This window comes from Palaemon carinicauda, chromosome 1, assembly GCF_036898095.1.
Source record: "Palaemon carinicauda isolate YSFRI2023 chromosome 1, ASM3689809v2, whole genome shotgun sequence".
NCBI classification, from domain to species: domain Eukaryota; kingdom Metazoa; phylum Arthropoda; class Malacostraca; order Decapoda; family Palaemonidae; genus Palaemon; species Palaemon carinicauda.
The window spans coordinates 11,897,234-11,909,348 of record NC_090725.1 but is presented as its reverse complement, the minus strand read 5'-3'; the positions used below and the strand labels follow the sequence as shown (position 1 = coordinate 11,909,348).

At 35.1% G+C, this 12,115-nt stretch overlaps 2 protein-coding genes across 5 annotated transcripts in view; one reads left to right on the top strand and one right to left on the bottom strand.

Moving 5' to 3' along the window:
* Nucleotides 1-3,247, bottom strand: part of LOC137646995 (HEAT repeat-containing protein 3) — a 35,593-nt gene extending 32,346 nt beyond the window's left edge. For all 3 annotated transcript variants that reach the window (XM_068380084.1, XM_068380095.1, XM_068380105.1), the window contains exon 1: nucleotides 3,001-3,247. In XM_068380084.1, coding sequence (XP_068236185.1) covers nucleotides 3,001-3,156 — 156 coding nt within the window. In that variant the 5' untranslated portion in view covers nucleotides 3,157-3,247. The remainder of the gene's footprint in view (nucleotides 1-3,000) is intronic.
* A 4,423-nt stretch (nucleotides 3,248-7,670) lies between these two features.
* Ak2 (Adenylate kinase 2) overlaps nucleotides 7,671-12,115 on the top strand; it is a 37,711-nt gene continuing 33,266 nt past the window's right edge. For both annotated transcript variants that reach the window (XM_068380027.1, XM_068380032.1), the window contains exon 1: nucleotides 7,671-7,883. In XM_068380027.1, coding sequence (XP_068236128.1) covers nucleotides 7,779-7,883 — 105 coding nt within the window. In that variant the 5' untranslated portion in view covers nucleotides 7,671-7,778. The remainder of the gene's footprint in view (nucleotides 7,884-12,115) is intronic.

Sequence of the window (12,115 nt, the reverse complement as noted above, 5' to 3'; positions counted from 1 at the left end):
AATTTTTGTCATAGAGAGATCAGGTTGGTCTCATTCTCTTGGAAAATGCCTGAATTTTCTCAAATAATTCTCAAAAATATGAAAAAAAAAAAATATAGCATTTCTTTGCAAGGACGTACCGGTACGTCCATGGGGGTAAAGGGATGGCTTTTGTGAAACGTACCAGTACGTCCTTTGGGGGTAAAAGGGTTAATGCTGGCCCCTGCTGTAATTCAAAACTAACTTCAAAGGTTTCTGTTTCTCCAACTGCTGTTAGTACTTTTGTCCTTGTTCTTTTATACATCATCTCTACCATTCTAACCAACTTCTCCGGGACCTTCCTCTTCCTTAAGCACCAAAACATCACTTCCCTTGGTATTCTATCAAAAGCCTTCTCTAGATCTATAATAGCATAATAGAGCTTCTGGTTTCCCTCTAGACTTTTCCTGTCGCTGCCTTATTATAAAGATGGCATCCACATTCCCTCTCCCCCTCATCATCATCCACACCTAATTAAGCATGTATATTTACGAGTCAAAACACTTCAATTACGTTATTTAATACTCATTACTCTGCCCACAATTCAACATTATCAGCTTGCTTCTCTGTTTTGCCAAGCGGTACGTGCTGCGCTGCGTGTGCTAGCTCTGCGAGAAAATACTCTGGCGTTACTTCGAATACCTTCTTATTCACTTGGTTCAATAAGTATTTGCTATGCTACTTGCTTCACTTGCCATTTAACATTAGCTCCTGGCTCTCCTGTTTTGGCAAGTGATACATAAGAAAATGGGATGGCATTCCCGTTTTCTATTTAAGTTGTGGCTTGGTCTGCCAATTTACAGACTAAAATCACAAATTTCAAAAGTAATTTGTATTTTTTCAAACTATACAAATCAAGAGTCCCTTGATAGGAGTACAATTTTGCAGAGAACCCCTATCCGAAGAGACATTGGGCGACGCTAAGGGCGAGGCAAAGCTGGACTTCTTCGGTGATCTCTTGGTCGCCTCCTTCTTCTTAGTGCCGTAGCGCACCCACTGAATTTCGTTCCAGGACACGCACTTTGGACACGTGGCTGTAGGGGAACACACACTGACGCTACACGACGAACACAAAGAGTGGGGATCGACTTCCGGCTTGGAAAGAGAAGCCCCACAAGATTTACCAGCCATAGGCCCAGGGCAACGGCAGGGATGTTCCTTAACGCAACACAAAAGCACCAATCGACACAGAAACTACCGTATTGTAAGTTAGACATAATAATACATACAGGTGGCCGCTATCGTACATACACCCCTATGTTCAATTGCGAGCGTAGTGAGCCACGGCAGAGCAAAGACCACAGAGTGAATAATTAGCATCAGTTTATTAACCAACATACGCATAGATACAATAAAATAGGAATGGGGGTGTCCATATTGGTAGGACGGCTTATTTACTGTGGAAATAACGGTCAAATTTGTTGAAAGTACATCATTTACTTTAATAAAAAAATTTTATTCTCTTAGAAATGTTGTCCTATATTTTTCTATAAATTTATCTTAAAATATGGGTGACGACAAACACAGCACAGAAGAATTGTCTTTTACTAAGCAATCAGCAGGCCTGGTGGTCCAACGATCTACACACGTACTGATACTTTCCGTAAATATTCAAACAAGATTGTCTCAACATCACTAAATTGTCTTCTGTTACATATTTCTGAGATATGCTAAGAACAGGTAAAGTGAAGTAGCTATCAGTTAAGGGTAACCGTTTCCCAATTTTATATCGTGGTAAATTGTATGGGTACCTGATGGCTACATCAGACCTACCATTCAACATATCATTATTACTATTACTAGTATGAAATTAATATTTCATTCCGTGATCATTCCCGTAAAAACTACAAACTTAACAGAAAGATAAATACTGTATGTAGATTGACGGGACAGTATTAAATTGTAAAAATGAACGTTTCTTAGACTGGGATGACACGGGCTCTATCTATCAGGAAAGATGGAAACTAAGCAGGAGCTACCCGTGACCTGCGTTCGGACCGTGCTGAACTTAGAAAATATTGCCGTGGTAAAGGTAAATTATGATATTCAAAATAATAAAATATGATAAAATAACATCATATTATGGTATGTTGGTTCATTGTAAAGAACATCTTCCCCATAATGAAAAACGATTTGGCTAGTAATAAGAAAGATATTGCCCCGTCCCCAAAAACTACAGACACTCCCCATAGGGCTCCAACAGGGAAAAAACTGCCAGGTGAGAAAAGGAAATAAATAAGCAAACTACAAGAGTAGTAATGAACAATCAAAATATTTTAAAGTAGCTAAGCTACAACCCTAGTTGGAAAAGCAGGGTGCTATAATTCCATAGGGCTCCAACAGGGAAAAAATTGCCCAGTGAGGAAAGGAAACAAGGAAATAAACTACAAGAGTAGTAATAAACATTTAAAATATTTTAAAACAAGTAACATTAAAATACATCTTTAAGGACTGCATAATTTGGGAGTAAATGGAGAGTTGTAAACAAATACCAAACAATCTATAAAAACTTGAAAAAAAAAGTATCTCAAATATAATTTGCTGCCTTTAGAGAAATCTCCCATGAATTCAATTTATTATAATTATCATTATTATTAAAAGTAGTTGTTTTCCTAGATTACATTGCCCTGTAATAACACTACAATGAAACCATTATTATTATTATTATTGTTTCATTATTATTATTTTAATTAATACTAATTTTTCATTATTATTATTATTAATATTATCATTACAGTACAACTTTAAATAACGTGATTTAATCGGATTTTACCTTAATTTCAACCACAACAACCACCAGTTTGGCTACTTGAAGTTAGTCAAACTGGGTGTCCTGATTGCTTGCGTTTGAAATGAAGGTCAAATCCGGTTAAATCACGTTATTTGCTACAAGAAAACATATATTTAATGTTCGAAATGATAATCTGTAACACAGTAAAACTTAAATTACTATTATTATTAATAGTATGTACCCAAACGTACCTTTTCACCAATAATCCTCAGGCCACCTGGGGTCACATCCCCTGAATCCTCTTCATTTACGCCAACTGCTACCACATTATCACTTGCAACAGCTTCTGATAAACCCAGGGGGTTAAATCGCGCATTGCGCTGTCGCCTCTGTTTAACTTTGCCCATCTTAAATAAGTCAAAACTAAATGGAAAAGTAAAACTTAGCGTAATGAGCCACACTCATGTCAACACAAGGAGGCAGCCATTACTATAGGGACGACGGACGTAGAATTTTAGATTTTATTTTTAAAGTATTTATGTACGATTTATATAAAATTAAAATAGAAAAATTAAATGATGCTTAATAATAGTTAATTTTGTGTGTATTCTTGGAAAATACCATAATTAGAATGAGTTATAGGCAGAATTGAGACTTGTACAAAAAGCTTATTTTTACGTATTTATGTACAATTTATCTCATATGCAAATAAAATAATTAAATGATTCTTATTTATAGTTAATTTTGTGTATATTCCCGGAAAATACCGTAATTAGAATAAGTTATAGGCACAATTGAGACCTGTACAGAAAGCTCCCTTTAGATGGATTGTTTACCTATGTAACGACTCTTCCCGTTCTAGGCTGTATATTTTAGCAATCTAATAATAATAATAATAATAATAATGTTTATTGGACAAAAACATATTTACATACAAAAAATTTACAAAAAAGATTCGGTCCAAGCCCATGTGGAGCAGAGCTCTTCGGGCAATCTATGTTTGCCAGCGGACAAACTCGTATAAGCGGATGAACAACCTGTTGGAGTAATAAGAGCTTTTAGGTGTGGATAAAATGTCCCATTAAAACTCGATGAAGTCACTGGCAGCAGGATGATGGATTACTTTTAAGGCGATAGACAAACTGTCTCTCCGGTTTTTACTCCTGATACCTGACGGTTGATCTTACTAGAATTAGTATGCAGCGGCAGAGGTCACTTGCCTTAGATGGGCACTGTGCATCATAAGGAACTGGTTATCCTTTGATGTATCGAACCAATGAATCCCCTGAGGCCCTTTGCGTCAATATCACACAGAGGAACTCTATGCACTACAGGACCTACAAGGTCAGTCTATTGTATACAATCTTATGTGTTTCACGTAACACAACGTATTGCGTATATATCAAATATTAAATACCGGAAATCTCCTGTATTATTTATTATTTTCTCATAATGTACCTTGAAATATCTATGTAAGAAAAGTAAATTTATATTTTACATAATTAACTTTACCTAATTGTAATATGCTATTGGTTATTTCTGTTTGGTTTACTTGTTTTTGTTTTGTATGCAGCATAATTTACATTTTTGTTTAAAACCGTTTTCATGTTTATAAAAGTCTTTGTACTGAGATCGCATGCGAAAGAATAAACCATGTATTGAAACAAGTAGTTCATTGGAAAATTGGAAATCACAAGCTACCAGCACTTGTGGAGAAACTGAGGGACATAGTATAGGGACAATATCGGTTAGGAGGTCGAACTATGTTTGGTAAGATTATGAGACTGGTCACATTATCGAAGCACTTAAAGAAAAAGAAAGTCTTCAGTTTCTTCTTGAAAGCCTTAATATCTTCACTCTTTAGGATGTCCAATGGGAGCTTGTTGTATAGTCTTTAGTCACGAACTTTACTAAACTCAATCTTATTTTAATGAGACGAATTTGCAATGACTCGCACCGGTGTCCTTTTAGCTCGGAAAAGTTTCCTGCTCTCTGATTGGTTAGAATTATCTTGTCCAACCAATCAGCGATCAGGAAACTTTTCTGTACTAAAAGGACACCCCTGCGAGTCGGTGCAAATCTGCCACGCTAAAAAGAATTGACTATAGTTATCAAGAACGATTTGTTACTAACATGTATTTGGATGACACTTAAGTTTCTTGAGCTATTTTATCCTTCCAATCACTATAAAATAAATTTTAACTAAATTAGTTTTAGTTGTTTAAATGTCATCCCTTCCCGAATGCAAGTAAAAGTTAGGTTTAAAGTTTCAGCGCACACAACAATGTCATTCACTAAGTAAAATTGTGTATTATACCTCTCTAGTATTTTTATACATCGATAGTAGAGATGGAAAATAAGACTGGATCTTATACACTCCCCTGGGGCTCCCCTCTTTTTAATGGTTCATATGATAAAGGAAAATTTCCAAGTTATACATAGTAGTTTCTGTCATGCAAGTAGTCTTTTAGATACACAAAAGGCTTGATCTTCAATACCGATGGACCGTAAATTATTTAGTAGCAGTTCATGTATATAACTTTATCAAAAGTAGCACTAAGCTAGAAAAATATATAACAAGATACCTTGTTTGTTTTCATCCATCATTTCCAACATATTTACAGCTTATTTTTTTTCCATTTAATCTATCTTTCTCCTTGTATCCTATTTTGCATGTAAGAAATTAGCTGCTGAAATTTTCGTTAGTTTATTTAATAATTCAACAACAATGTATCTACTCTGAAATTTGTTTGACTTTATTATCCTAAATAATTTGCAAAGTAACCAAATATTTTTCGAAGCTTTACTTTACTATAGAAGACAAATAGGTCTTCAGTATATATCTATAAATGCATGATTCTCTGAATAGAATTTAGTTCTTTAAACATTATAATGTCTTCGAATTCTGATTTGCTTTCTTTGTGGTTTAAAGAAAACGTCTGTTTTGTCTTATTTCCATGGTAAAATAATTGTCTAATTTTTTTCAGTATTTTCCCCCCCTAAACGTTTGAGATAGCTTCATAATCTAATTAATTTCCATAATATTAATCAAAAGCGTTTGATAATATATTAACATCTTTGTAGATTTTCAATTGGAGTATACTTAGGAGATTGAGCACAGAATTTGTGTTTATAGATAAAAATAATCACGGATAGCCCTGTTACTTTTTATACGAAGAACGAAATAATTGTCTTGCAAATCTGAGTGGCCATAAGGGCAGATAAGTGAATTCTATGAAAAGCTACTATTATCATCCCTTGTATGCATGTGTTGGGGAATATTTTCTTTAGACTGTTCATACTCTTCAAAAATATACTGAATGTTTGATAATTTAGATTAAATGCTCTGTTCAGTACATTATTTTACGAATACAAATATGTGTTAAAAAGATTGTATAGACTTGACACATATAGTTATGATGTATTTCTTTTATAAGTAATTAGAATAATAATAATTTTCATAATTTCAGAAATAATTGAATGTATGGTAAATTAGGTTAAATGCTCTGTTCAGTACATTATTTTACGAATACTAATGTGTTAAAAAAGATTATATAGATTTGACATATATAGTAAAAATGAATTTCTTTTATAAGTAATTAGAATAATAATAATTTTCATAATTTCAGAAATAATTGAATGTGTGGTAAATTAGGTTAAATGCTCTGTTCAGTACATTATTTTACGAATACTAATCTGTGTTAAAAAAGATTATATAGATTTAACATATATAGTAAAGATGAATTTATTTTATAAGTAATTAGAATAATAATAATTTTCATAATTTCAGAAATAATTGAATGTATGGTAAATTAGGTTAAATGCTCTGTTCAGTACATTATTTTACGAATACTAATATGTCTTACAAATATTATATAGATTTGACATATATATTAAAGATTAATTTCTTTTATAAGTAATTAGAAGAATAATTTCGGAAATAATTGATTTATAAAAAAAAACTACAAGAAAGCAGACAACAGAATCAGCTGTTGCATTCATTGTTTACAAAACTGTGTAAAGAAAAGACTAAAGGGAGCGATATGGTTATTACAATTAGATTCCTAGCAAATACCTCCTTGTCATGGTACTCTTCCTCATGTATATATTTTTAAAATTATTGCTGAATATATATTTATCATTAAAATGTGCTTAAATAAAAAAATAAATAATATTACAAACAAAACGAAATTCTATAAAAGGAAAGTCTAAAGGGAGCGATATATTTATTAGAATTCGTTCCTGGCAAATATCTTCTTGTCATGATACTCTTCCTCATATATATATTTTTAAAATACTTGCTGAATATATCCTTATCCTAATAATGTACTTAAATAAAGAATTAAAAGATATTGCCAACAGAACGTAATTGTGCAAAAGAAAGTCTAAAGGGAGCGATATGTTTATTAGAATTCGATTCTAGCAAATACCTTCTTGTCATGGTACTCTTCCTCTCATATATTTATATTTTAAAATAGTTGCTAAATATATCCTTATCAAAATAATGTATTTTAAAACAAAAATAGAATATATTTGTAACAGAACCATTGTTTTTTCCCTCAAATACCTTCTTGTCATGCTACTCTTCCTCTCATATATTTATATATTAAAATAGTTGCTGAATATATCCTTATCAAAATAATGTATTTTAAAACAAAAATAGATTATATTTGTAAAAGAATTATTGTTTTGTTTCTTCTGTACAGAACATAATATATATAAAAGCACTCTTCCTCTCATATATTTATATTTTAAAATAGTTACTAAATATATCCTTATCAAAATAATGTATTTTAAAACAAAAAAAGATTATATTCGCAAAAGAATTATTGTTTTTTTTCTTCTGTACAGAATATAATATATATAAAATTTGAAGGACTATTACGTAATCTAATTGTATGCAGACTTAAACTGCAACTCGAGACGTGTGATGGCTTCACAATCAGTCAATCATAGTGTGTCCATTGCCATCCCTTTAAAAGGAATCCTGAAGGAGTCTCAAAGGACTATTTGTAATTAATCAGACGTCATGCCCCCTACTGCAGTAGCTCCAGCACCGGAGCCAGAGACTCCTTCTTCCAGTGGGATTAATGCTGTTCTACTGGGACCCCCCGGTTCGGGGAAAGGGACACAGGTATGACCTAACATGTTTTATGATGTACCGGTGATTCGGGGGGTAACTTAATAACCCAGTTTATCAGGTCATTACTGGTATTGAAACTCAATTAACTTCTCTTAAATAGATTAATTTATGATGTTCATAACCTGATTACCATTATATATTTATTTCCTTATTTTAAAGTAGGCTTAAGCTAGATTATCGTTGGTTATTCACAAGGCTAATGAAAAACGAAATTATAGTTTCGGACGGAACGACATTTAAAAAAAGAAAATATTTTTCCTGTATTAAATAATGTGCTTTCACTGAATTTGATCTTCATTTCAACAGCAAATAGATTGAAAACCCTTAAGAGGTCTAAGAACGGAGATATAGTTTAGAAATCTAATGGTTTTTGCTGCGCCGTGTCCTCGCTTTACTCGCCGGTGTGACGGTCTGAACGATCCCCCGGTCTCGGAATTCTCCTTGATAATCTGCGCATGCGCGAACATTACCTTTTGCCGGTGTGACGATCTGAACAATTCCCCGGTCTCAGAATTCTCCTTGATAATCTGCGCATGCGCGAACATTACCGTTTGCCGGTGCATACGAGGTTGATGTTTTATTTTCCTGTACTGTTAGCGTGCGCAGCTCAACATTACCGCTTGCCAGTGCATACGAGCTTGATGATTTATTTTCATGCGAGCGAAGCGAGCTAATGGCGGAAAAGAACCATTATACAATGTCAAGGAGAATTCTGAGACCGGGGGATTGTTCAGACCGTCACACCGGTGCATACGAGGTTGATGTTTTATTTTCCCGTAATGTTAGCGTGCGCAGCTCAACATTACCGCTTGCCAGTACATACGAGCTTGATGTTTAATTCTCATGCGAGCGAAGCGAGCTAATGGCGGAAAAGAACCATTATACAATGTCAAGGAGAATTCTGAGACCGGGCTATCGTTCAGACCGTCACACCGGAAAAGGAAACCATCAAGCTCCTATGTACTAGCAAGCGGTAAATGCTGAGCTGCGCACGTTAACCCCATTGATTATTTCTAGATAATTAAGTTTTTATTTGCAGTGAAATTAAGTGTCATCTTCACAGAAAACGGATGTTTTTCTGTAGGAAACTCCTATCTTTCAGTAGTAAAGCTTTTTCTGTCTAAATATAAAACACATTATTGGGTAAATTTTTAGTTTCAGCCAAATTTGGAAAAATGCAATAAAAATATATTTGTTGCATCAGAAATAGTGTGGTTTCAATTAATTTAACGTTTATTTTGACTGCAAACCAACCGATTTAGAGATTTACTATGTATACCCTAGTTCATCCCACCAATTATGGGGGACACCCTTTGGGAACCGGGGTTTTGGGTGGGGGAAGGGGGGGGAGGGTGTTGGGGCATTGAATGATATTTGCAATAAATGAATAATTAATGTTCCAGCACCCCTCCCCCATACCCCTAATTAGGCCTACCGGGGGGAGGGGGGTAGGGCCCCCCAGCGACCCCCCCTTAAAGCCACAGTAATTTTCAGGGCACCACAGAACCTAACAAACCCACCTAACCTAACCTAGGGGCCCTGTACCCCTACCGGCCCCCTGCGACCCCCCCTTATGGCCACAGTAATTTTCAAGGCACCACAGAACCTAACAAACCCACCTAACCTAACCTAGGGGCCCTGTACCCCTACCGGGGGGGGGGCTTCGCCCCCCCTGCGACCCCCCCTTAAGGCCACAGTAATTTTCAGGGCACCACAGAACCTAACAAACCCACCTAACCTAACCTAGGGGCCCTGTACCCCTACCATGGGGGGCTTCGCCCCCCCTGCGACCCCCCCTTTAACCAGGGGTAAATTTGAATATATATATTTTGTTAAATCACTTCTTACCTTAAACGGAAGATGACGATGAAGATGTGGAAGGTTGTGGTTGACCCTCCTTTACAGATTTGGTACAATACCACACATGTCTATCCTCACGAAAATGTAAAGCCGAATCACATTTACCACACTGGACACTTAAAGGTAATACGGAATGCTCCCTTAGAAAACGATTCACTACTTCAGGAGTTCCATTATAATTCCCATGAAATCTGCCGATCACATCAAAATAGGAATAACGACATATTTCACACAACCGTACCGGAGGATCCATGACAGTCAAGTGACGTGTGATGAAAATATAGAAACCGGAACTTTTGAAAACCGAAAACAAACGACAATCACGGGTTTCTCCCATAATGAAATAGGGAAAAAACAAAATACTATCGTTTACAATGTTATATTGCACGAAAAACAGATCCTTGAAACAAGACTGAGAGACCAATGAATCGTCCAATAATAACCCTTGAAAAGAACCCAGTAGTATTTAGATTGGAGGAGCGACATTAGTGGGAGGAGCAAATGCGCATTCAAGCAAATATTGTCACATTGCGCAATGGGGAGGAGCCAAGTAAGATGAAAACAGATATACAAACGAACAAGAGCTACCTTGCGTGCCCATGGAAAGATATACACTAAACTTAGAAAAAGTCAAGACCTTCAATTCCTGAAATATTTTTTTTCTCTGTAAGTATGCATTAGCGACAATAATGTATTGAGAAGAAGTGTTTTGTTATGATCTATTGTTTTTATTTTTAATGTAGAATTTTACCTGTAAGTCTCTTGTTTTCGATTAGTTTGTCTTTGTGAATTTGAGTATATGGTTATTGTCCTTTTATTGGTGTTTATTCATTAGGGAAGTTCTAACGGATAATGTTGTATAGGTGGTACAACTTTAATTATCTTTTGCAACTTGTATTTTATGGGTTATTGGTTAGACATTTTATACTATCAAGGGATAATTCGTATTTTCTGTAGTAGATCTGCTTTTTGTGAGATTTTCCTAATAATTTTAGGGAAAAGTTTAACCCTCTAATGACAAAAATCCTGTTGGGCTTCGAGACTTTCGGTCAGAAAGTAGTGATGTCATGAACGACCTACTCATGGTGATGTTTTTTAATATAACCAACAGGGCAGGGCACCAGCCACCAGTTGAGATACTACCGCTAGAGAGTTATGGGGTCTTTTGACTGGCCAGACAGTACTACATTGGATCCTCCTCTCTGGTTACGGTTCATTTTCCCTTTGCCTACATACACACTGAATAGTCTGGCATATTCTTTACATATTCTCCTCTATCCTCATACACCTGACAACACAGATTACCAAACAATTCTTCATCACCCAAGGGGTTACTGCACTGTAATTGTTCAGTGCCACTTTCCTCTTGGTAAGGGTAGAAGAGACTCTTTAGCTATGGTAAGCAGCTCTTCTAGGAGAAGGACACTCCAAAATCAAACCACTGTTCTCTAGTCTTGGGTAGTGCCATAGCCTCTGTACCATGGCCTTTCACTGTCTTGGGTTAGAGTTCTCTTGCTTGAGGGTACACTCGAGCACACACTCCTATCTTATTTCTCTTCCTCTTGTTTTGTTAAAGTTTTTATAGTTTATATAGGAGATATTTATTGTTGTTACTCTTCTTAGAATATTTTATTTTCCTTTTTTCCTTTCCGCACTGAGCTATTTTCCCTGTTGGAGCCCCTGGGCTTATAGCATACTGCTTTTCCAACTAGGGTTGTAGCTTAGCAAGTAATAATAATAATAATAATCACGTGCTTTACTAGGAAAATATATTAATATAATACATTTCCCAATTTGGTTGAATCCAAAACTTTACCCATTATTGTTATGGTCAGCTATATCAAAACATAAGTTATATAAGATACTCTTTAGTGTTTTTTTTCACTGAATTTATTCAGTATAGATCATAACAAAACCATAACAGCTTGAGTAAAAAAGGCAGCAGACATATAACAATTACTATACAGTATTCAAGATTAGTAATTAATATTTACAATATTTTACACAATTCATAAAATACTTACTGTATCTATTAATAGTCATTGTCGTCATTTACGCCTATGAACGCAAAGGGCCTCTATCTAGAGCTTTTAATTCTATACTTTTCCATACATCATATCCTACTTCACGCTTCATAGTCCTCAGCTATTTACACAAAACTTTGTAAAATAATACAGGCCTTAGGTCTGTAAGTCTATGAATTGAGACTTGGATGATGACAGGAAATGATAAAATCTGATGATGGAGCGACAAATTTCGAATGAGTTTCCAGGACGAAGTTTCAAATGTAAAAGACGATGAGCAGGAACAGTTTCCGATGATATCAGATTTTCCAAGATTTCCTATTTTTCTTGCAAGATCAG